At 39.4% G+C, this 27,843-nt stretch overlaps 1 protein-coding gene across 6 annotated transcripts in view; it reads right to left on the minus strand.

Moving 5' to 3' along the window:
• LOC121377005 (kinesin-like protein KIF13A) overlaps positions 1–27,843 on the minus strand; it is a 397,936-nt gene that overhangs the window by 75,737 nt on the left and 294,356 nt on the right. For all 6 annotated transcript variants that reach the window (XM_041504840.1, XM_041504838.1, XM_041504837.1 and 3 more), the window contains one exon: positions 5,582–5,694. In XM_041504840.1, coding sequence (XP_041360774.1) covers positions 5,582–5,694 — 113 coding nt within the window. The remainder of the gene's footprint in view (positions 1–5,581; positions 5,695–27,843) is intronic.

Genomic DNA, 27,843 nt, shown 5'->3' on the forward strand with positions numbered 1-27,843 from the left:
ACATAAACCTGCGATATGTTTATTCACAGTCTGATTCATTTATCTCCCATGCGACACATAAACCTGCGATATGTTTATTCACAGTCTGATTCATTTATCTCCCATGCGACACATAAACCTGCGATATGTTTATTCACAGTCTGATTCATTTATCTCCCATGCGACACATAAACCTGCGATATGTTTATTCACAGTCTGATTCATTTATCTCCCATGCGACACATAAACCTGCGATATGTTTATTCACAGTCTGATAACAGTCTGGCGGAAGGAAGGAAGGAAATGTTTAATTTAACGACACACTAAACACATTTTATTTACGATTACATGGCATCGGACATAAGGTTAAGGACCATACAGATACGGAGAGAGGAAACCCGCTGTCGCCACTTCTTGAGCTACTCGTTTATATGCACCATCCCACAGACAGGATAGCACATATCATGGCTTTTGATATACCAGTTGTGGTGCACTGGCTGGAACAAGAAATAGCCAAATGGGCCCACCGATGGGGATCGATCCCAAACCTACCGCGCATCAGGCGAGCGCTTTACCACTGGGCTACATCATGCCCCTCCAGTTGGTGGAGACATAAACCAGACTTAGTAGACTCTTAAGACAAAACTGCCATCATCAATTCCAAAAACAGCACCTACATGTATATGTATCACACTCATCCCCATAGGACACCATATCTGGAGTGGCGTGGGGCACAATCTTTAGTGGAGGGGGGTGAGAGGCCACCAGATTTTTATTTTTAAGTTGTTAATTATTAAACAAGCCTTCCTTCCCCATAGCTCATTTCCACACGACACAGTTTTCTACACGACACAGTTTTCGTATGCCAGTTTCTGCATCCTGTACTGAAATTCTCATATTTCAGGAAACTTCATTTTTAAATGTTAAATCCATTGTCAGCGGGGAAAAATTTAAAAGACAAAAACAAAAAAACACAAAACAAGACAAAAAGGTTAGCTTTATTCCCCTGAGAAGAAAGTGAATAATGACTTAAGATGGAAAGGTCAAAAGAATAAGAAGAGATAGAGACTAAACGAGTTACTATGGATTGCTTTCCCTGCAGGTTAAGCCGATTACGGTCCACGGATGATAAAATGAGTGAAAAGATCTTTTCTCCGGGGACAGCTACATCAATGTGGGGGTCCTAAGCTCAAGCATGGTACATGTACAATGCACGTCCGAAGAAAGATATTTTAGGACATAGGTCCTTTTTTAAATGCTATCTCAGAAGGTTTTAACTCTATTTGGTGTCTAATATAAGGTGATTTCGACATTTTATCTACAATGAGTGAAAACCCACTGGCAGCATAGAAGTTACTCCTACGGAATTAAAGCAGAAACCCATTGCTAGCATACATGTAGAAGTTATTTCTATATACCTGGCACTACCATACAGGGTTTTAGATCTCATATTACTTTTACTTTGGATATAACAAGCTTTACGTCTGTTCTTAGCACATGTACGTCGTTTTAGTACAATAATGTAAAGAGTTGTACATATTCAGATATGCATTTCAAGTTATTTTAATCTAATTACCGGTTTAACATTCCATTGATCTTGAGGTGAAATGTCTTCAGGTTAACATGTTCGTGTTTAATGTGGGCTTGCTTTCAATTGGTGCAATCTAAAGTCCAGCCCAGCTATACTCAACAGAAGTATCAGTGTTCGAGATTAACGGTATCCTGATATCCCGGAGATACCAGAATTTAATTTTGGATATAAGACTTCAAGAACCCAGTATTCCACCGGGATAACATATAATGTTGTTGAGGTTTTTTTTACTGGTGAAGTAATTTCGAGCTCGTACCCAGTCTAATGCTATGCCGTAACAATTTCTCCCCCAACTCAAACCCAGTCTAATGCTATGCCGTAACAATTTCTCCCCCAACTCATACCCAGTCTAATGCTATGCCGTAACAATTTCTCCCCCAACTCATACCCAGTCTAATGCTATGCCGTAACAATTTCTCCCCCAACTCATACCCAGTCTAATGCTATGCCGTAACAATTTCTCCCCCAACTCATACCCAGTCTAATGCTATGCCGTAACAATTTCTCCCCCAACTCAAACCCAGTCTAATGCTATGCCGTAACAATTTCTCCCCCAACTCATACCCAGTCTAATGCTATGCCGTAACAATATCTCCCCCAACTCATACCCAGTCTAATGCTATGCCGTAACAATTTCTCCCCCAACTCAAACCCAGTCTAATGCTATGCCGTAACAATTTCTCCCCCAACTCATACCCAGTCTAATGCTATGCCATAACAATTTCTCCCCCAACTCATACCCAGTCTAATGCTATGCCGTAACAATTTCTCCCCCAACTCAAACCCAGTCTAATGCTATGCCGTAACAATTTCTCCCCCAACTCATACCCAGTCTAATGCTATGCCGTAACAATTTCTCCCCCAACTCATACCCAGTCTAATGCTATGCCGTAACAATTTCTCCCCCAACTCATACCCAGTCTAATGCTATGCCGTAACAATTTCTCCCCAAAATCATACCCAGTCTAATGCTATGCCGTAACAATTTCTCCTCCAACTCATACCCAGTCTAATGCTATGCCGTAACAATTTCTCCTCCAACTCATACCCAGTCTAATGCTATGCCGTAACAATTTCTCCCCAAAATCATACCCAGTCTAATGCTATGCCGTAACAATTTCTCCTCCAACTCATACCCAGTCTAATGCTACACTGGAGCAATAGCGGCGCAGCAATAGACTGGGAACCGCTAAGTCGCTATTGTTTTTGTTGGATGTTTCCTCCCTTCATATTTTATTTGAGATAATGATCATTAGTAATGTGAGAAACACTTAGAAATTACTGCTAAATATCAGTTTATGTCAGTATTACTCAAAAATAGATACAGCAAATCTTTTTGCTGATTCCGTTTGATTGTGAATTTCACAACCGTGATTTCAATTGTGGCGTAGCAATAGACTGGGAACGAGAACAGTGTCATCCAAGTTTGTTACGATGTTATTTATGAATTTCATTTAAGTGGGATACGAAATTCTCAGGTGGGATACCAGATTTTGAAATGTTAGTATCCAACTGGGATACTGCCCAAAATGTTTAATCTCAAACACTGAGTATAGAAATCCACTGCCACCAAAGACGACATACTCCTATGTAACTATCACTTACTATTTTTTGGTTTGGAACAATTATTTAGTAAAAAAAAAAAAAAAAAGGGTTTTCTTTACTATGACATACACTATTTAACTGTCCTAGTACTTACTGCTCACTGTTAGTTGGTTTGGGACAGCTGAGTCGGAAGCAATGGTTGTTGTTAGCATGACATACACTATTTAACTGTCCTAGTACTTACTGCTCACTGTTAGTTGGTTTGGGACAGCTGAGTCGGAAGCAATGCTTGTTGTGAGTATGACATACACTATTTAACTGTCCTAGTACTTACTGCTCACTGTTAGTTGGTTTGGGACAGCTGAGTCGGAAGCAATGCTTGTTGTGAGTATGACATACACTATTTAACTGTCCTAGTACTTACTGCTCACTGTTAGTTGGTTTGGGACAGCTGAGTCGGAAGAATGGTTGTTGTTAGTATATGACATACAGTATATAACTGTCACTTACTGTTAGTTGGTTTGGGACAGCTGAGTCAGAAGAAATGGTTATTGTTAGTATGACATACATTATATAACTGTCACTTACTGTTAGTTGGTTTGGGACAGCTGAGTCGGAAGCAATGGTTGTTGTTAGTATATGACATACAGTATATAACTGTCACTTACTGTTAGTTGGTTTGGGACAGCTGAGTCAGAAGAAATGGTTATTGTTAGTATGACATACATTATATAACTGTCACTTACTGTTAGTTGGTTTGGGACAGCTGAGTCGGAAGCAATGATTGTTGTTAGTATATGACATACAGTATATAACTGTCACTTACTGTTAGTTGGTTTGGGACAGCTGAGTCGGAAGCAATGGTTGTTGTTAGTATATGACATACAGTATATAACTGTCACTTACTGTTACTTGGTTTGGGACAGTTGAGTCGGAAGCAATGGTTGTTGTTAGTATATGACATACAGTATATAACTGTCACTTACTGTTAGTTGGTTTGGGACAGCTGAGTCGGAAGCAATGGTTGTTGTTAGTATATGACATACAGTATATAACTGTCACTTACTGTTACTTGGTTTGGGACAGTTGAGTCAGAAGAAATGGTTGTTGTTAGAATATGACATACAGTATATAACTGTCACTTACTGTTAGTTGGTTTGGGACAGCTGAGTCAGAAGAAATGGTTATTGTTAGTATGACATACATTATATAACTGTCACTTACTGTTAGTTGGTTTGGGACAGCTGAGTCGGAAGAAATGGTTGTTGTTAGAATATGATATACAGTATATAACTGTCACTTACTGTTAGTTGGTTTGGGACAGCTGAGTCAGAAGAAATGGTTATTGTTAGTATGACATACATTATATAACTGTCACTTACTGTTAGTTGGTTTGGGACAGCTGAGTCAGAAGAAATGGTTGTTGTTAGAATATGACATACAGTATATAACTGTCACTGTTAGTTAAGCAAAAAATTAAAATATAATAAAAACAATACTTCGTACATACAATACTACTTTACCTTTCTCAAGTCACATTAGTTTATTGTGAAAAACAGTGATAATTTCCTATGAATGCCAAGTTTTCCTCCAAAAACACTAGCTGCTAAGTCGTACAGTTGTTTCTGCTATATTTTCACAAACGCCATATGTTTTCGATAGTTTCATTGGCTGTCTATTTTTGTCCTATGGTAGTGAAGGGTCTATACTCCGTGCAATAATTTACATCAAAATCTTCTTTTGAAAATAAAATCATATAATGTTTGTAACTTGTAAAAAATATTGAATAATCTTCAGACCAATAGACAGTGTTCACTTAAAACATATTTACATTATGTTTTCGTCATAGGCTAATGTCTAATCCTGAGCTTGTTATACGTATCAACGACACCTAAATTCAGACTGTCACCTTAAGTACTCTGACAGAGATACAGAACTATATATTTTCAAAAAACCTAATTCCACCAAACCACCTTTATTTGTAGTAAATGTAAATGCACATGTAAACATGCCCCCACCAGAAATTACCGAAAAGATCTTTGCTGCGAATAACATAAGAGGTAAGCCAACCAGCCTTCCATAAATTTTATTGTTCAGTGTAATGATCACGTGGTATATCGTCAAACTTTGGCAGGTCATATGTCAGTGTTGCAGACGATAACTTTGCAGGAATTTGTGATACCTGGATTTCGCTATGTGAGGCATTTCATTAGTACCAAAATATTGCATTACAAAAAACTGATAACATGCACACTATATATGGTATTATAATTAAAACATAAAGTTGGCAGCTTGACTTGAAGCATTTTTAATATTGTGAGGTAAAAGACACTTCGTTGTTTATGTTTAGGCTGATAGTGATGTAATATCTTGCATAATCTCGTGATACATACAGTTACAAACAAAGTATCGAAAACATATGTTGATCGAAATTGTATGATGGTATGATATATAACTGACACTTACTGTTAGTTGGTTTGGGACAGTTGAGTCGGAAGAAATGGTTGTTCCCCCACAGGATCCGGTCACCGTGTTTAACTCGTGTCTTCTCGTGGATCAGAGAGCCGTTCACGCACGTTCTATAATATAGAAAACATATGACATATTATAGAACTAAAATATCAAATTAATGAGATTCATTCACGCACGTTCTGAAAATAGAAAACATATGACATATTATAGAACAAAAATATCAAATTAAAGAGATTCATTTATGCACGTTCTGAAATATAGAAAACATAACATATTATAGAACAAAAATTTCAAATTAAACAGATTCAACAACAAAATATCAAACAGATATACTGCATGTAGAGTATAAACATTGTATTCCACTTTACTTAAAACAATAAAAACTGAGATTAAAAACCTCCTTCCCACAGTTTTGAGCAAACAAGACGCTCACAAAGTAATGTATTTAGAAGGCCTACATGCATCCATCCACCCAGTGGTTTTTTTTTACGTAATCAACACTGCAAATGATGACTTGTTTGTATCCAGGCAACACAATAAGTACTAACTATCTGTATCTGCTCCGACGTACACTGGATATAATACAGATACACCTTAATCCAGGTGCTTTGACATTTGGTATTGCATCCAGGCAAACATTAAAACAAGACAGGTCTGGTCTGCAGACCATGACACCAAACATTCCTAGCTGAATCAGCACACATTATCTATGTACATACAGTACATGTAGTATGACTTTTACTCTCATATCCAACAAACGTACATGTTAATGTTTGGATCAGGAAGGATAATAAATGTGTGATCAAAAAAGAAAACTTGTTGCCACCACATGTGATACTCCCACCACATGTGATAATCCCACCACATGTGTTACTCCCACCACCTACAATACTCCCACCACCTGCAATACTCCCACCACCTGCAATACTCCCACCACCTGCAATACTCCCACCACCTACGATACTCCCCACCACCTATGATACTCCCACCACTTATGATACTCCCACCACCTACGATACTCCCACCACCTACGATACTCCCACCACCTACGATACTCCCACCACCTGCGATATTCCCACCGCAAGACCTCAAAGGATGTTGTTGGACTAACCATATACATGTATGTTTGTTGGACATCAAATAGCCGCAGTTTAAAATGTGCTGGGGTGTCATTAAACAAACATTCCTTTCCTTTCCAAATAGCATAACTTTAAAATGTGCAAAAGTTAACATTCATTTCCTTTGAAAATAACCAGCTAACAAAATGAAAGTTTTTCTATAGCTTAATTTTTCTTTTGTTTTGGAATCTGTGAACAGATGGCAAGTTCCCACAAAATAAAGCGGACATTCTCAATAGGAGCAAAGTGTTACCTGATGTGAACAATACAAGCTAATCACACACATACTGGGGTATACAAGTCATGTAGGTTACACAAGCAAGTGTTAATATTAAGCGCCAGACAGCAATATAGCGAAATTCAAGAGTAAACAGAAGGTAATCATTTAGTTTGTTTTCTGATGTAAAATCAAATATAAACCTGCCCAGGTGCGTATTTCTGTTAAGCAACCAACTTGCTTAAGAGTCCATGTTTGTTTGCAAGAAATAAAAAAGTCTGTTTTGTTTAACGATACCATATTGATTTATTAATCATTGGCTACTGGATGTCAAACATATATGGTCATTCTGACACAGTCATAGAGAGAAAACCTGCTACATTTTTTCATTAGTAGCAAGGAATCTTTTATATGCACCATCCAACAGACAGGATATCACATATCACAGCCTTTGATATACCAGTCGTGGTGCACTGGCTGGGACAAGAAATAGTCCAATGAGCACATGGACAGGGATCGATCTCAGACCAACCACGCATCAAGCGGGTACTTTAGCACTGGGCTACGTCCTGCCCCTTAGTTGCAAGACTACAACACAACCATAGTTACATACAATAACAGTTTCTGGTAGCACATGATTCAACTCCAATGATCACACCAAATCCCCTTAGTTGCAAGACTACAACACAACCATAGTTACATACAATAACAGTTTCTGGTAGCACATGATTCAACTCCAATGATCACACCAAATCCCCTTAGTTGCAAGACTACAACACAACCATAGTTACATACAATAACAGTTTCTGGTAGCACATGATTCAACTCCAATGATCACACCAAATCCCCTTAGTTGCAAGACTACAACACAACCATAGTTACATACAATAACAGTTTCTGGTAGCACATGATTCAACTCAAATGATCACACCAAATCCCCTTAGTTGCAAGACTACAACACAACCATAGTTACATACAATAACAGTTTCTGGTAGCACGTGATTCAACTCAAATGATCACACCAAATCCCCGTAGTTGCAAGACTACAACACAACCATAGTTACATACAATAACAGTTTCTGGTAGCACATGATTCAACTCAAATGATCACACCAAATCCCCTTAGTTGCAAGACTACAACACAACCATAGTTACATACAATAACAGTTTCTGGTAGCACGTGATTCAACTCAAATGATCACACCAAATCCCCTTAGTTGCAAGACTACAACACAACCATAGTTACATACAATAACAGTTTCTGGTAGCACATGATTCAACTCAAATGATCACACCAAATCCCCTTAGTTGCAAGACTACAACACAACCATAGTTACATACAATAACAGTTTCTGGTAGCACATGATTCAACTCCAATGATCACACCAAATCCCCTTAGTTGCAAGACTACAACACAACCATAGTTACATACAATAACAGTTTCTGGTAGCACGTGATTCAACTCAAATGATCACACCAAATCCCCTTAGTTGCAAGACTACAACACAACCATAGTTACATACAATAACAGTTTCTGGTAGCACATGATTCAACTCAAATGATCACACCAAATCCCCTTAGTTGCAAGACTACAACACAACCATAGTTACATACAATAACAGTTTCTGGTAGCACATGATTCAACTCCAATGATCACACCAAATCCCCTTAGTTGCAAGACTACAACACAACCATAGTTACATACAATAACAGTTTCTGGTAGCACATGATTCAACTCAAATGATCACACCAAATCCCCTTAGTTGCAAGACTACAACACAACCATAGTTACATACAATAACAGTTTCTGGTAGCACATGATTCAACTCAAATGATCACACCAAATCCCCTTAGTTGCAAGAATACAACACAACCATAGTTACTTACAATAACAGTTTCTGGTAGCACATGATTCAACTCAAATGATCACACCAAATCCCCTTAGTTGCAAGAATACAACACAACCATAGTTACATACAATAACAGTTTCTGGTAGCACATGATTGAACTCAAATGATCACACCAAATCCCCTTAGTTGCAAGAATACAACACAACCATAGTTACGTACAATAACAGTTTCTGGTAGCACATGATTCAACTCCAATGATCACACCAAATCCCCTTAGTTGCAAGAATACAACACAACCATAGTTACTTACAATAACAGTTTCTGGTAGCACATGATTCAACTCCAATGATCACACCAAATCCCCTTAGTTGCAAGAATACAACACAACCATAGTTACGTACAATAACAGTTTCTGGTAGCACATGATTAAACTCCAATGATCACACCAAATCCCCTTAGTTGCAAGAATACAACACAACCATAGTTACGTACAATAACAGTTTCTGGTAGCACATGATTCAACTCCAATGATCACACCAAATCCCCTTAGTTGCAAGAATACAACACAACCATAGTTACGTACAATAACAGTTTCTGGTAGCACATGATTAAACTCCAATGATCACACCAAATCCCCTTAGTTGCAAGAATACAACACAACCATAGTTACGTACAATAACAGTTTCTGGTAGCACATGATTAAACTCCAATGATCACACCAAATCCCCTTAGTTGCAAGACTACAACACAACCATAGTTACGTACAATAACAGTTTCTGGTAGCACATGATTCAACTCAAATGATCACACCAAATCCCCTTAGTTGCAAGACTACAACACAACCATAGTTACGTACAATAACAGTTTCTGGTAGCACATGATTAAACTCAAATGATCACACCAAATCCCCTTAGTTGCAAGAATACAACACAACCATAGTTACGTACAATAACAGTTTCTGGTAGCACATGATTCAACTCCAATGATCACACCAAATCCCCTTAGTTGCAAGAATACAACACAACCATAGTTACGTACAATAACAGTTTCTGGTAGCACATGATTCAACTCCAATGATCACACCAAATCCCCTTAGTTGCATGAATACAACACACCCATAGTTACGTACAATAACAGTTTCTGGTAGCACATGATTCAACTCAAATGATCACACCAAATCCCCTTAGTTGCAAGACTACAACACAACCATAGTTACGTACAATAACAGTTTCTGGTAGCACATGATTCAACTCCAATGATCACACCAAATCCCCTTAGTTGCAAGACTACAACACAACCATAGTTACGTACAATAACAGTTTCTGGTAGCACATGATTCAACTCAAATGATCACACCAAATCCCCTTAGTTGCAAGAATACAACACAACCATAGTTACACACAATAACAGTTTCTGGTAGCACATGATTAAACTCAAATGATCACACCAAATGTCTTAGTTATGGGTTCATTCAGCTACATGTATATATCAAGGTGACAGACGCTAGTTTTTAAACACTCTATATTGTTCACTATTAGTCGATTATGTTGATTAACCAAACTTTGTGTATATTGTTCACTACTAGTCGATTATGTTGATTAACCAAACTTTGTGTATATTGTTCACTATTAGTCGATTATGTTGATTAACCAAACTTTGTGTATATTGTTCACTACTAGTCGATGATGTTGATTAACCAAACTTTGTGTATATTGTTCACTACTAGTCGATGATGTTGATTAACCAAACTTTGTGTATATTGTTCACTACTAGTCGATTATGTTGATTAACCAAACTTTGTGTATATTGTTCACTACTAGTCGATCATGTTGATTAACCAAACTTTGTGTATATTGTTCACTACTAGTCGATCATGTTGATTAACCAAACTTTGTGTATATTGTTCACTACTAGTCGATCATGTTGATTAACCAAACTTTGTATATTGTTCACTACTAGTCGATGATGTTGATTAACCAAACTTTGTATATTGTTCACTATTAGTCGATCATGTTGATTAACCAAACTTTGTGTATATTGTTCACTACTAGTCGATCATGTTGATTAACCAAACTTTGTGTATATTGTTCACTACTAGTCGATCATGTTGATTAACCAAACTTTGTGTATATTGTTCACTACTAGTCGATCATGTTGATTAACCAAACTTTAAATGTGTATATTGTTCACTACTAGTCGATCATGTTGATTAACCAAACTTTGTGTATATTGTTCACTACTAGTCGATCATGTTGATTAACCAAACTTTGTGTATATTGTTCACTACTAGTCGATCATGTTGATTAACCAAACTTTGTGTATATTGTTCACTACTAGTCGATCATGTTGATTAACCAAACTTTGTGTATATTGTTCACTACTAGTCGATCATGTTGATTAACCAAACTTTGTGTATATTGTTCACTACTAGTCGATCATGTTGATTAACCAAACTTTGTGTATATTGTTCACGGGTTTAAACTAGGATGTGCGACTATTAAGCCATGTATGACAGACATGATATATTTTCTGACTGCAAATGCAATGAGACAGATGTCTTTCTTAATTAATAGTACTGACAGTTTGGGATATTATGGACATTATTAAAATAAGTTGACATACATTAGCAGGGCTTCTAGATTATGGTAGCCCCACTCCCATGGCTAGTGATATTTAATGTTGGGGTAGTCAATACAGGGCTTCTAGATTATGGTAGCCCCACTCCCATGGCTAGTGATATTTAATGTTGGGCTAGTCAATACAGGGCTTCTAGATTATGGTAGCGCCACTCCCATGGCTAGTGATATTTAATGTTGGGGTAGTCAATACAGGGCTTCTAGATTATGGTAGCCCCACTCCCATGGCTAGTGATATTTAATGTTGGGGTAGTCAATACAGGACTTCTAGATTATGGTAGTCCAACTCACATGGCTAGTGATATTTAATGTTGGGGTAGTCAATACAGGGCTTCTAGATTATGGTAGTCCAACTCACATGGCTAGTGATATTTAATGTTGGGGTAGTCAATACAGGGCTTCTAGATTATGGTAGTCCAACTCCCATGGCTAGTGATATTTAATGTTGGGGTAGTCAATACAGGACTTCTAGATTATGGTAGTCCAACTCCCATGGCTAGTGATATTTAATGTTGGGCTAGTCAATACAGGACTTCTAGATTATGGTAGTCCAACTCCCATGGCTAGTGATATTTAATGTTGGGGTAGTCAATACAGGACTTCTAGATTATGGTAGTCCAACTCCCATGGCTAGTGATATTTAATGTTGGGGTAGTCAATACAGGACTTCTAGATTATGGTAGTCCAACTCCCATGGCTAGTGATATTTAATGTTGGGGTAGTCAATACAGGGCTTCTAGATTATGGTAGTCCAACTCCCATGGCTAGTGATATTTAATGTTGGGGTAGTCAATACAGGACTTCTAGATTATGGTAGTCCAACTCACATGGCTAGTGATATTTAATGTTGGGGTAGTCAATACAGGGCTTCTAGATTATGGTAGTCCAACTCCCATGGCTAGTGATATTTAATGTTGGGGTAGTCAATACAGGACTTCTAGATTATGGTAGTCCAACTCCCATGGCTAGTGATATTTAATGTTGGGGTAGTCAATACAGGACTTCTAGATTATGGTAGTCCAACTCCCATGGCTAGTGATATTTAATGTTGGGCTAGTAAATACAGGACTTCTAGATTATGGTAGTCCAACTCCCATGGCTAGTGATATTTAATGTTGGGCTAGTCAATACAGGACTTCTAGATTATGGTAGTCCAACTCCCATGGCTAGTGATATTTAATGTTGGGCTAGTCAATACAGGACTTCTAGATTATGGTAGTCCAACTCCCATGGCTAGTGATATTTAATGTTGGGGTAGTCAATACAGGACTTCTAGATTATGGTAGTCCAACTCCCATGGCTAGTGATATTTAATGTTGGGGTAGTCAATACAGGACTTCTAGATTATGGTAGTCCAACTCCCATGGCTAGTGATATTTAATGTTGGGCTAGTCAATACAGGACTTCTAGATTATGGTAGTCCAACTCCCATGGCTAGTGATATTTAATGTTGGGGTAGTCAATACAGGACTTCTAGATTATGGTAGTCCAACTCCCATGGCTAGTGATATTTAATGTTGGGGTAGTCAATACAGGGCTTCTAGATTATGGTAGTCCAACTCCCATGGCTAGTGATATTTAATGTTGGGGTAGTCAATACAGGACTTCTAGATTATGGTAGTCCAACTCCCATGGCTAGTGATATTTAATGTTGGGGTAGTCAATACAGGACTTCTAGATTATGGTAGTCCAACTCCCATGGCTAGTGATATTTAATGTTGGGGTAGTCAATACAGGACTTCTAGATTATGGTAGTCCAACTCCCATGGCTAGTGATATTTAATGTTGGGGTAGTCAATACAGGACTTCTAGATTATGGTAGTCCAACTCCCATGGCTAGTGATATTTAATGTTGGGGTAGTCAATACAGGACTTCTAGATTATGGTAGTCCAACTCCCATGGCTAGTGATATTTAATGTTGGGGTAGTCAATACAGGACTTCTAGATTATGGTAGTCCAACTCCCATGGCTAGTGATATTTAATGTTGGGGTAGTCAATACAGGACTTCTAGATTATGGTAGTCCAACTCCCATGGCTAGTGATATTTAATGTTGGGGTAGTCAATACAGGACTTCTAGATTATGGTAGTCCAACTCACATGGCTAGTGATATTTAATGTTGGGGTAGTCAATACAGGACTTCTAGATTATGGTAGTCCAACTCCCATGGCTAGTGATATTTAATGTTGGGGTAGTCAATACAGGACTTCTAGATTATGGTAGTCCAACTCCCATGGCTAGTGATATTTAATGTTGGGGTAGTCAATACAGGACTTCTAGATTATGGTAGTCCAACTCACATGGCTAGTGATATTTAATGTTGGGGTAGTCAATACAGGACTTCTAGATTATGGTAGTCCAACTCCCATGGCTAGTGATATTTAATGTTGGGGTAGTCAATACAGGACTTCTAGATTATGGTAGTCCAACTCACATGGCTAGTGATATTAATGTTGGGGTAGTCAATACAGGACTTCTAGATTATGGTAGTCCAACTCCCATGGCTAGTGATATTTAATGTTGGGGTAGTCAATACAGGACTTCTAGATTATGGTAGTCCAACTCTCATGGCTAGTGATATTTAATGTTGGGGTTGTCAATACAGGACTTCTAGATTATGGTAGTCCAACTCACATGGCTAGTGATATTTAATGTTGGGGTAGTCAATACAGGACTTCTAGATTATGGTAGTCCAACTCCCATGGCTAGTGATATTTAATGTTGGGGTAGTCAATACAGGACTTCTAGATTATGGTAGTCCAACTCACATGGCTAGTGATATTTAATGTTGGGGTAGTCAATACAGGACTTCTAGATTATGGTAGTCCAACTCCCATGGCTAGTGATATTTAATGTTGGGCTAGTCAATACAGGACTTCTAGATTATGGTAGTCCAACTCCCATGGCTAGTGATATTTAATGTTGGGGTAGTCAATACAGGACTTCTAGATTATGGTAGCCCCACTCCCATGGCTAGTGATATTTAATGTTGGGCTAGTAAATAACTACTATTGCCATACTAGACAGGACTTCTAGATTATGGTAGTCCAACTCCCATGGCTAGTGATATTTAATGTTGGGGTAGTCAATACAGGACTTCTAGATTATGGTAGTCCAACTCCCATGGCTAGTGATATTTAATGTTGGGGTAGTCAATACAGGACTTCTAGATTATGGTAGTCCAACTCCCATGGCTAGTGATATTTAATGTTGGGCTAGTCAATACAGGACTTCTAGATTATGGTAGTCCAACTCCCATGGCTAGTGATATTTAATGTTGGGCTAGTCAATACAGGACTTCTAGATTATGGTAGTCCAACTCCCATGGCTAGTGATATTTAATGTTGGGGTAGTCAATACAGGACTTCTAGATTATGGTAGTCCAACTCCCATGGCTAGTGATATTTAATGTTGGGCTAGTCAATACAGGACTTCTAGATTATGGTAGTCCAACTCCCATGGCTAGTGATATTTAATGTTGGGGTAGTCAATACAGGACTTCTAGATTATGGTAGTCCAACTCACATGGCTAGTGATATTTAATGTTGGGGTAGTCAATACAGGACTTCTAGATTATGGTAGTCCAACTCCCATGGCTAGTGATATTTAATGTTGGGGTAGTCAATACAGGACTTCTAGATTATGGTAGTCCAACTCCCATGGCTAGTGATATTTAATGTTGGGGTAGTCAATACAGGACTTCTAGATTATGGTAGTCCAACTCACATGGCTAGTGATATTTAATGTTGGGGTAGTCAATACAGGACTTCTAGATTATGGTAGCCCCACTCACATGGCTAGTGATATTTAATGCTGGGCTAGTAAATAACTACTATTGCCATACTAGACAGGACTTCTAGATTATGGTAGCCCCACTCACATGGCTAGTGATATTTAATGCTGGGCTAGTAAATAACTACTATTGCCATACTAGACAGGACTTCTAGATTATGGTAGCCCCACTCCTATGGCTAGTGATATTTAATGTTGGGCTAGTAAATAACTACTATTGCCATACTAGACAGGACTTCTAGATTATGGTAGCCCCACTCCTATGGCTAGTGATATTTAATGTTGGGCTAGTAAATAACTACTATTGCCATACTAGACAGGACTTCTAGATTATGGTAGCCCCACTCCTATGGCTAGTGATATTTAATGTTGGGCTAGTAAATAACTACTACTGCCATACTATACAGGACTTCTAGATCATAGTAGTCCAACTCCCATGGCTAGTGATATTCAATGTTGGGCTAGTAAATAATTACTATTGCCATGCCTGACGGCTAGGTTATTTTTTGGTCAAATGTTGCAGTTAAGTCTATTTTGTAAATATGAATATCCTGACCCCACCCTAACCCTCAATGTTAGTGTTTTTACACTCTATCTCTCTCTTTAGGTGACATACATGTATCTGATTATTATTATTATTTAGTAAAATTGTATTAACTTAAAGTAAAGTAGGGCCAGTGAATTTTTAATTGTGGCTAGTAATTTTATTAAATCACTGACCCCATGCATGGCTAGTGGATTTTATAAAACATTCTACAAGCCCTGATTTGAAAAGATGATTTCTGGTTTAAAAAACAACAAAACCAAAAACAAACACAAAAAAAACCTTAAGTCGCTTACTTTTTTGTGGGGAGTATACTTTCCCATTTTTACCCTGATTATACAACACCTACATACACACAATCGATGAAACATACTGATGTCCTTGTAAACTGACGTCCAAAAGAAACTATTCCAAGACTCTGAGAGACTAAGGGCAGGATGTAGCCCAGTGGTAAAGCACTCGCTTGATGTGTGGTCAGTCTGGGATTGATCCCCGCCGGTGGGTCCATTGGGCTATTTCTTGTTCCAGCCAGTACACCACGACTGGTATATCAAAAGCTGTGGTATGTGTTATCCTATCTATGGGGTGGTGCATATAAAAGATCCCTTGCTGTTAATCAAAAACCATAGCCCATGAAGTGGTGACAGGGGGTTTCCTCTCTCAATATCTGTGTGGTCCTCAACCATATGTCTGACACCATATAACCGTAAATAAAATGTATTGAGTGCGTTGTTAAATAAAACTTTTCTAAACTGAGTGAATACTAACAGATCTCTGAGAATTGAGAATCTGTGTGACCCATTTATCGGTTACGTAGAAATAAATCCACGTAACCCATTTCCTTTTGGTGTATCGCATTATATCCAAGTAAATGGTGATCAACATTTTGCGCGAACAAAAAATAGATTACACAAAATTAGATTTGGGTATTCTTTTGGACATCAGGGTATTTAGCCATTCATCTATATACATGTCTTACACAGTATTGACTTTGTTGTCCTCTTCCTCACTAACCACTAACAACTAACCACTAACCCACTGTCCAGGACAGACAGCCCAGATAGCTGAGGTGTGTGTGTCCAGGACAGACAGCCCAGATAGCTGAGGAGGTGTGTGCCCAGGACAGACAGCCCAGATAGCTGAGGTGTGTGTGCCCAGGACAGACAGCCCAGATAGCTGAGGTGTGTGTGCCCAGGACAGACAGCCCAGATAGCTGAGGTGTGTGTGCCCAGGACAGACAGCCCAGATAGCTGAGGTGTGTGTGCCCAGGACAGACAGCCCAGATAGCTGAGATGTGTGTGCCCAGGACAGCATGCTTGAACCTTAGTTTGGATTAGAAGAATGAACACAAGTTGAAATGAAAAATGACTTTGTTGTTGATTTATTAATTCACTGCGAGCCAGTGCACCATGACTGGTATATCAAAGGCTGTGGTATGTGCTATCCTGTCTGTGGGATGGGGCATATAAAAGATCCCTTGCTACTAATGGAAAAATGTAATGAGTTTACCCTCTATGATGTAATGGGTTTCCCCTCCCCCCAAATGACCATGTTTGATATCCAATAGCTTGATGATTAATAAATCAATGTGCTCTAGTTGTGTCGTTAAACAAAACAAACAAATAATTCACTGCGACTTACGTGTTGGTAGCGAGTTTCGTTTCTTATTCTTTTGACCAGAAATTGCTCATTCTCAGTTTGACACCTACTACCGGTAGCTGCTGTTTTTAGGTGTTACTATAGTATATATAAACATTTCTCTTGCAAACAGTTTAACGTCTAAGTATATTGGTTTAAGCTTTTCATTTACATTGATTATTAATACGGCACAGATGTGTTTAATTTCTTTTACAGCTACCAGTATGACATTAGTTGAAAAGACTGTCCCAGCAACAATCATATATATATAACAGTACATGGGTAGCACTCATGTTTATAAAATAAAACTGAATAATGCTGCATCATAAAAAATAATAATAAATAATAATAATTAAAATAATGTTACAAAATAATAAAGTGAGTCTTTACATGCACACTGCACAAAAGTGCTCATTTGCAACAATGTAGCCTAACAGTAAAATAGTCACAAGTGTTGTGTGAAGTTTTTCTTTGGCCATTAATGTTAAAACATTTTACACCAGCTGTGACCAGGAAACCCTTTCTGTATCGAAGTGATTAAATTGAGAAAATCATTAATTTGCTATCAGCTAACCATCCACTGTAAGACAACACATGAGGATTTAAGGGAAATGCTTAACAACAAAATGGATGCAATTCATTTTCAAAACAGTATCAACATTTTAACTGAGCTATTAAGATTGATAAATGGGAAATTCTAGCCACACTATATACAAATGTATATATATATTCTGCAGTGTGAAGGTATGACTCAGGTTGAATAGCATATTTGTTGTGCTAGCACAGTAGGTTGAATAAGACTATAAAAGCTTTTTTTCTACAGCGCATAAATGAAGCAGAAACAATTTCAGTTCAATGGTGTATAGTATTTCTTCAACATTCCACCCCACTCCACCATCCCCACCCCCACCCTCCCTTTTTGAGATACTGCAGTGTAGAACTGTGTGTTACAATTACCATGTATACATGCATATCACAGGAAACGCTTTGTTTTTATTTTCCAATGCTTCTTTGAAATATGGGGTGGGACGTAGCCCGTGGTAAAGCGCTCGCTTGATGCAGGGTCGGTTTAGGATCGATCCCCATCAGTGGCCTCATTGGGCTATTTCTCGTTCCAGCCAGTGCTCCACAAGTGGTGTAACAAAGGCTGTGGTATGTACTATCATGTCTGTGGGATGGTGCATATAAAAGATCCCTTGCTGCTAATTGAAAAGAGTAACAGATGAAGTGGCGACAGCAGGTTTCCTCCCTCAATATCTGTGTGGTTCTTAACCATATGTCTGACACTATATAACCGTAAATAAAAATGTGTTGAGTGCGTCGTTAAATAAAACATTACCTTCCATTCTACTTTGAACCATATTCTCTATTGCATATTTGGTAGTTACACTGTACATACATGTATGTTTGTGTTTTATATTATTACTGTAAGTTATAGTTACACTGTACATACACGCACGTTTGTGTTTTATATTATTACTCTAAGTTATAGTTACACTGTACATACACGCATGTTTGTGTTTTATATTATTACTCTAAGTTATAGTTACACTGTACATACACGCATGTTTGTGTTTTATATTATTACTGTAAGTTATAGTTACACTGTACATACACGCATGTTTGTGTTTTATATTATTACTCTAAGTTATAGTTACACTGTACATACACGCATGTTTGTGTTTTATATTATTACTGTAAGATATAGTTACACTGTACATACACGTATGTTTGTGTTTTATATTATTACTCTAAGTTATAGTTACACTGTACATACACGTATGTTTGTGTTTTATATTATTACTGTAAGTTATAGTTACACTGTACATACACGTATGTTTGTGTTTTATATTATTACTCTAAGTTATAGTTACACTGTACATACACGTATGTTTGTGTTTTATATTATTACTGTAAGTTATAGTTACACTGTACATACACGTATGTTTGTGTTTTATATTATTACTGTAAGTTATAGTTACACTGTACATACACGTATGTTTGTGTTTTATATTATTACTGTAAGTTATAGTTACACTGTACATACACGTATGTTTGTGTTTTATATTATTACTCTAAGTTATAGTTACACTGTACATACACGTATGTTTGTGTTTTATATTATTACTGTAAGTTATAGTTATTAAGAAGGAAAGAAGGAAGGAAATGTTTTATGTAATGATGCACTCAACACATTTTATTTACGGTTATATGGCATCAGATATATGGTTAAGGACCACACAGATATTGAAGGAGGAAACCCGCTGTCGCTACTTCATGGGCTACTCTTTTCGATTGGCAGCAAGGGATTTTTTATATGCACCATCCCATAGACAGGATAGCACATACCACGGTCTTTGATGTACCAGTCGTGGTGCACTGACTGGAGTGAGAAATAGCCCAATGGGCCCACCGGCGGGGATCGATCCCAAACCGACCGCGCATCAAGCGAGCGCTTTACCACTGGGCTACGTCTCGCCCCCTAGTTATTAAGAAGGCCTTGGGTGAGAATTATTATAGTCTATATAGTACTAACTGAGTTACCTTTTAGAAAGATTTCACTACAGTGACACCTCTCAAGACCGGACACTCTGTAAACCAGTTATTAAGAAGGCCTTGGGTGAGAATTATTATAGTCTATATAGTACTGACTGAGTTACCTTTTAGAAAGATTTCACTACAGTGACACCTCTCAAGACCGGACACTCTGTAAACCAGAATGCCCTCAAAACCTGACATTTTTCACAGTCCCTTTTCAAATATCAGTACACAACATGACCTCTCTGAACCAGATACCCCATAAAACCAGAACTGTTACTTGAAGCCATGGGTGTTCGGTACAGACTGGATTCACTGTATTATATTATATAAAACATTTGTACACCAATTCTTTCTTAGCTTTTCCTTTAAAATCTGTTTACCTTTGTCATCCCACTAGAGGTACCTCTATACGACGACAGCCATTGCTACAGACAGAAAATCCTGCACCACATGTCCTGTTGTAACAAATGTAAGCCAAGTGAACTCTTAGTTATAATCCATTGTCAGCAGGCCAGCCAGCGTGGTGAAGTAATGATTTACACCAGCAATATGAAACACATGATACCTATATGATGCATGTGTAGAGAAAGGGGTGTGGTCAGAGTGAGGTGGTCAGTGAGAGACCAGTCAAACTGAACTCTCTGTATATATGGTATGTAAAATATGTCAGAGAAACAAGGGATTGTGTTTTGTGACTTGGGTCAGGTGACGGCGTGTAATAAAACACCCAGTGTTTACTGTATATTATATACACACAGACTTCGTATCTTGACACTGAGTGTATATATATATATATATATATATATATATATATATATATATATATATATATATATATATATACTCTTCAAAAAAAGAAACGCAAAAGGGTACAAATGGGTTATAACTCCGATTTTATGTTTCCTACCAGTTCATGCTTTGTGAATATAAGGTCATTGCATGTCCCAAACACATTCCCACGGTTACATTCGATAAAATGCAGCTACTGTACAATAAAGTTCCAAAATGTGAATATTCGCAAAAACGCAGCCACGTGCAAACCATGTCACCACTGCACGTGCGTTATCTGCACGTGCAACATGAACACCGACAGTATAAAAGTGCAGGGTGTTCGCTTGCCTGGCCTCTGTATCTGGCCGACAGTTGACAATCCAGGACATGCCACGTCTCAGTGAACCGCAGAGAAACAATGCCATCGGCCGACTAGACGCAGGCGTATCCAGAACGGCCGTTGTCAGGGCATTCCATGTGTCCCCAAGCACCATCTCCAGACTGTGGGACCGTTACCAGCAACATGGATCAACACGTGACCTCCCTAGATCCGGTCGACTACGGGTCACTACCCCCGGGCAGGACCGCTACATCTGGGTACGCCACCTTCGGGAACAGCCGCAGCAATACCAGGTTTGCGCAGGATATCCGACCAGACCGTACGGAACCGCCTACGTGAGGTAGGAATTCGTGCCAGACATCCAGTTCGAGGTGTCATCTTAACACCACAACACCGTCGACTCCGACTGCAGTGGTGCCAGATTCATCGACAATGTCCTCAACTGCGATGGAGACAGGTGTGGTTCAGTGACGAGTCCCGATTTCTGCTCCGACGTCATGATGGAATATGTCGCGTGTATAGGCGTCGTGGTGAACGTTATGCGGCAAACAGCGTGCAGGAAGTGGACAGATTCGGCGGGGGTAGTGTCATGGTGTGGGCAGCCATCTCACACACTGGCAGAACTGACCTGGTCCACGTGCAGGGCAACCTGAATGCACAGGGCTACATTGACCAGATCCTCCGGCCACACATCGTTCCAGTTATGGCCAACGCCAATGTAGTGTTCCAACATGACAACGCCAGGCCTCACACAGCACGTCTCACAACGGCTTTCCTACAGAACAACAACATTAATGTCCTTCCTTGGCCATCGATATCACCGGATTTGAACCCAATTGAGCATCTATGGGACGAGTTGGACCGACGCCTCCGACAGCGACAACCACAGCCCCAGACCCTGCCCGAGCTGGCAGCAGCCTTGCAGGCCGAGTGGGCCACCATCCCCCGGGACGTCATCCGTACTCTGGTTGCTTCAATGGGCAGGCGGTGCCAGGCAGTTGTCAACACACGCGGAGGCCACACCCGGTATTGACTCCAGATGACCTTGACCTTGGTGGTGTGTCCTATCACTTACTCACAATGGACTAGAGTGAATTGTGAACAATCCTGCAACATTTGGTAATTATCGGACTCACCATTCAATAATTAAATCAATTCTCCAAATGTTACGACAATGTGGTTTTGCGTTTCTTCTTTTGAAGAGTATATATATATATATATATATATATACCAATACAACAACCAATGATATGTGTATTGGCTATATCAGGAGCCTAACTTCCATATTGCGCAGGTAAAAAAAAAGAAAAAAGAAATGTTTTATTTAATGATGCACTCAACACATTTTATTTACGGTTATATGGCGTCAGACATATGGTTACGGACCACACAGATTTTGAGAGGAAACCCGATGTCGCCACTACATGGGCTACTCTTTCCGATTAGCAGCAAGGGATCTTTTATTTGCGCTTCCCACAGGCAGGATAGCACAAACCATGGCCTTTGTTGAACCAGTTATGGATCACTGGTCGGTGCAAGTGGTTTACACCTACCCACTGAGCCTTCGGAGCACTCCATATACGCAGGTACGCAGCTGCATACCACCTGATATTACAAATATATTTCTTCTTATTATTATTTTGTGCGTGTAGGGTGGGTGGGGGTGGGCACAGCCAATAGCGTTTTATTCCATCTCCGAAAAAGTCTGCATACCACTTGAAAATCCTAAGCTAGGCCCGTGTATATATCACCAAAGTAAATAAATATATATATATATATATATTTATATATATATATAGTAATAAATACTTTATAAAAATTGTGATTACTGTTGTGTAATAATTGGTTATGGTTTAATTCATGACTTTTAAAAGACTCATGGTTTTAAAGATGTTATATTTAGCTTCCTCAAGTGGACCCATATTACACAAAGAGAAAGAAACAAGGACACAAATTCCACTCGCTATTAGCACTTCAACTTTCTGAATAAAGTACACACATGTACATATGTAATGTGTGACTGAATGTCAGTAATGTAATATCAACTGTCAGTAATGTGTGACTGAATGTCAGTAATGTAATATCAACTGTCAGTAACGTGTGACTGAATGTCAGTAATGTAAGATCAACTGTCAGCAACGTGTGACTGAATGTCAGTAATGTAATATCAACTGTCAGTAACGTGTGACTGAATGTCAGTAATGTAAGATCAACTGTCAGTAACGTGTGACTGAATGTCAGTAATGTAAGATCAACTGTCAGTAATGTGAGACTGAATGTCAGTAATGTGAGACTGAATGTCAGTAATGTAAGATCAAATGTCAGTAATGTGAGATGTCAGTAATGTGAGACAATATCAGTAATGTGCGACTGAATGTCAGTACGACTGAATGTCAGTAATGTGCGACTGAATGTCAGTAATGTGCGACTGAAAGTCAGTAATGTGAGACTGAATGTCAGTAATGTGAGACTGAATGTCAGTAATGTGAGACTGTATGTCAGTAATGTGCAACTGAATGTCAGTAATGTGCAACTGAAAGTCAGTAATATAAGAGTGAAAGTCAGTAATGTGAGAGTGAATGTCAGTAATGTAAGACTGAATGTCAGTAATATGAGACTGAATGTCAGTAATGTGCGACTGAATGTCAGTATTGTGAGATTGAATGTCAGTAATGTGCGACTGAATGTCAGTATTGTGAGATTGAATGTCAGTAATGTGCGACTGAATGTCAGTATTGTGAGATTGAATGTCAGTAATGTGTGACTGAAAGTCAGTATTGTGAGATTGAATGTCAGTAATGTGTGACTGAATGCCAGTAATGTGTGACTGAATGCCAGTAATGTGTGACTGAATGCCAGTAATGTGTGACTGAATGCCAGTAATGTGAGACTGAAAATCAGTAATGTGTGACTGAATGTCAGTAATGTAAGATCAAATGTCAGTAATGTAAGACTGAATGTAAGTAACACAGTTAACTCCAATACTGACACTGTGGATGAACACTCTGGATGCATGCAGTCAAGTCTTTTGCTCTTTGTAGTGCGGGGACAAAAGTTTGTTTTGTTTAACATCACCACTAGAGCATATTGATTTATTAATCATCGGCTATTGGATGTCAGACATTTGGCAATTGTGACATAGTCTTCTGAGGAATATGCTCATACCTGCACACTATATCCCAATGGCAGAGTAACACTATATCCCACATATTAACATGTAACATTACATTTCTGCATTAGTAGCATGTGATTTGTTATCAGCATGTTCCCACATACCACTGACTTTGATGATATACCAGCTGTGGGGCACTGGCTGGGACATAAAACAATTGCTATCAGATAATGTGTCCACTGAGGAGATTCGATCCTGCGACCAAAGCACCTCAGGCGAGCATTCTACCGACCAAGCTAATCCCGCTCCTGGTGCGATGCTTTATTTCTTTCCATCAGTATACATTTCTGTTCTGGGCATAAGCAATACCCCAGTGGCAGAGTAATTTCCTTGCTGACAAAGTACAGAATCGTGATTATTTGTTCTACTAGCTGGAGCATTATGTCTAGGGTCAGGGTTATAGGGTTAGGATCACTTTTAGACTTACAATAAACATGCCAGAGGAGGTTATTTTTTATAGATATAAAGTTTAAAGTTTGGCTTGTTTAATGACACCACTAGAGCACATTGATTCATTATTTTTATGAATATAGTCTGCAGATTATATTTTCAGGCAGTCTCAATAACTAAAGTTTAAAGTTTGGCTTCTTTAACAACACCACTAGAGCATATTGATTCATATTTATGGATATAGTGTGCAGATGAACATATTTTCAGACAGACTCAACAACCTATGACATTAACAGCGACTGTAAAATTAACAAGATGCTTCTCGTGTTTTTATTTACAACCCCACTGGTCACGTAATTAACTCATCGTTATTACCAGAGTGTGCTGCCCCGCCAATCAGACCAATATAAACTGTCAATGTGCACCCAGCGGACACGACTGAAGTGTTAAAGGATTCGACAGACACAAACACATTAGTGATGTCTGCAGTCGATATATACAGCTGGAGACAGATAAACGGTTGGTGAAAAACTCACGTCTGAGGCAAACACTTTTACATTTACAACTATGAACAAATCTATAAAAAGTGTCTTCAAGATTAACACACACACACACACACACACCCCAAAAAAAAAAAAAAAAAAAAAAACGGAGAGAGAAGATTCGAAGGGGAGAAAAGAAAAGAGAAAACCCGAAATTTGAGCTTTGAACATTTCTATGTCATTAGATTGTGGAAATTGCGAAAACAGAAGAGTTACAATAAATCAAACATAGAAAAATTTAAGTCTGTGACATGGAGTTGGTGTCAGGTTTATTGAGAATGTGAAGACACCTGTGAGATGGTACTGATGACACCTGTGAGATGGTGGTTGAATACACCTGTGAGATGGTGGGTGAAGACACCTGTGAGATGGTGGTTGAAGACACCTGTGAGATGGTGGTTGAATACACCTGTGAGATGGTGGTTGAATACACCTGTGAGATGGTGGTTGAAGACACCTGTGAGATGGTGGTTGAAGACACCTGTGAGATGGTGGTTGAAGACACCTGTGAGATGGTATTGAAGACACCTGTGAGATGGTGGGTGAAGACACCTGTGAGATGGTGGTTGAAGACACCTGTGAGATGGTGGTTGAAGACACCTGTGAGATGGTATTGAATACACCTGTGAGATGGTGGTTACATACACCTGTGAGATGGTGGTTGAATACACCTGTGAGATGGTGGTTGAATACACCTGTGAGATGGTGGTTGAAGACACCTGTGAGATGGTGGGTGAAGACACCTGTGAGATGGTGGTTGAAGACACCTGTGAGATGGTGGTTGAATACACCTGTGAGATGGTGGTTGAATACACCTGTGAGATGGTGGTTGAAGACACCTGTGAGATGGTATTGAAGACACCTGTGAGATGGTGGTTGAATACACCTGTGAGATGGTGGTTGAATACACCTGTGAGATGGTGGTTGATGACACCTGTGAGATGGTGGTTGAAGACACCTGTGAGATGGTGGTTGAAGACACCTGTGAGATGGTGGTTGAAGACACCTGTGAGATGGTATTGAAGACACCTGTGAGATGGTATTGAAGACACCTGTGAGATGGTATTGAAGACACCTGTGAGATGGTATTGAAGACACCTGTGAGATGGTATTGAAGACACCTGTGAGATGGTATTGAATACACCTGTGAGATGGTGGTTGAATACACCTGTGAGATGGTGGTTGAAGACACCTGTGAGATGGTGGTTGAAGACACCTGTGAGATGGTATTGAAGACACCTGTGAGATGGTATTGAAGACACCTGTGAGATGGTGGTTGAAGACACCTGTGAGATGGTGGTTGAATACACCTGTGAGATGGTGGTTGAAGACACCTGTGAGATGGTGGTTGAAGACACCTGTGAGATGGTGGTTGAATACACCTGTGAGATGGTGGTTGAAGACACCTGTGCGATGGTGGTTGAATACACCTGTGAGATGGTGGTTGAAGACACCTGTGAGATGGTGGTTGAATACACCTGTGAGATGGTGGTTGAAGACACCTGTGAGATGGTGGTTGAAGACACCTGTGAGATGGTGGTTGAAGACACCTGTGAGATGGTGGTTGAAGACACCTGTGAGATGGTATTGAAGACACCTGTGAGATGGTGGGTGAAGACACCTGTGAGATGGTGGTTGAAGACACCTGTGAGATGGTGGTTGAAGACACCTGTGAGATGGTATTGAATACACCTGTGAGATGGTGGTTACATACACCTGTGAGATGGTGGTTGAATACACCTGTGAGATGGTGGTTGAATACACCTGTGAGATGGTGGTTGAAGACACCTGTGAGATGGTGGGTGAAGACACCTGTGAGATGGTGGTTGAATACACCTGTGAGATGGTGGTTGAATACACCTGTGAGATGGTGGTTGAATACACCTGTGAGATGGTGGTTGAAGACACCTGTGAGATGGTATTGAAGACACCTGTGAGATGGTGGTTGAATACACCTGTGAGATGGTGGTTGAAGACACCTGTGAGATGGTGGTTGAAGACACCTGTGAGATGGTGGTTGAAGACACCTGTGAGATGGTGGTTGAAGACACCTGTGAGATGGTGGTTGAAGACACCTGTGAGATGGTGGTTGAAGACACCTGTGAGATGGTATTGAATACACCTGTGAGATGGTATTGAATACACCTGTGAGATGGTATTGAAGACACCTGTGAGATGGTATTGAAGACACCTGTGAGATGGTATTGAATACACCTGTGAGATGGTGGTTGAATACACCTGTGAGATGGTGGTTGAAGACACCTGTGAGATGGTATTGAAGACACCTGTGAGATGGTATTGAAGACACCTGTGAGATGGTGGTTGAAGACACCTGTGAGATGGTGGTTGAATACACCTGTGAGATGGTGGTTGAAGACACCTGTGAGATGGTGGTTGAAGACACCTGTGAGATGGTGGTTGAAGACACCTGTGAGATGGTGGTTGAAGACACCTGTGAGATGGTGGTTGAAGACACCTGTGCGATGGTGGTTGAATACACCTGTGAGATGGTGGTTGAAGACACCTGTGAGATGGTGGTTGAATACACCTGTGAGATGGTGGTTGAAGACACCTGTGAGATGGTGGTTGAAGACACCTGTGAGATGGTGGTTGAAGACACCTGTGAGATGGTGGTTGAAGACACCTGTGAGATGGTATTGAAGACACCTGTGAGATGGTATTGAAGACACCTGTGAGATGGTAT

Source organism: Gigantopelta aegis, chromosome 7 (assembly GCF_016097555.1).
Source record: "Gigantopelta aegis isolate Gae_Host chromosome 7, Gae_host_genome, whole genome shotgun sequence".
Lineage (NCBI taxonomy): Eukaryota > Metazoa > Mollusca > Gastropoda > Neomphalida > Peltospiridae > Gigantopelta > Gigantopelta aegis.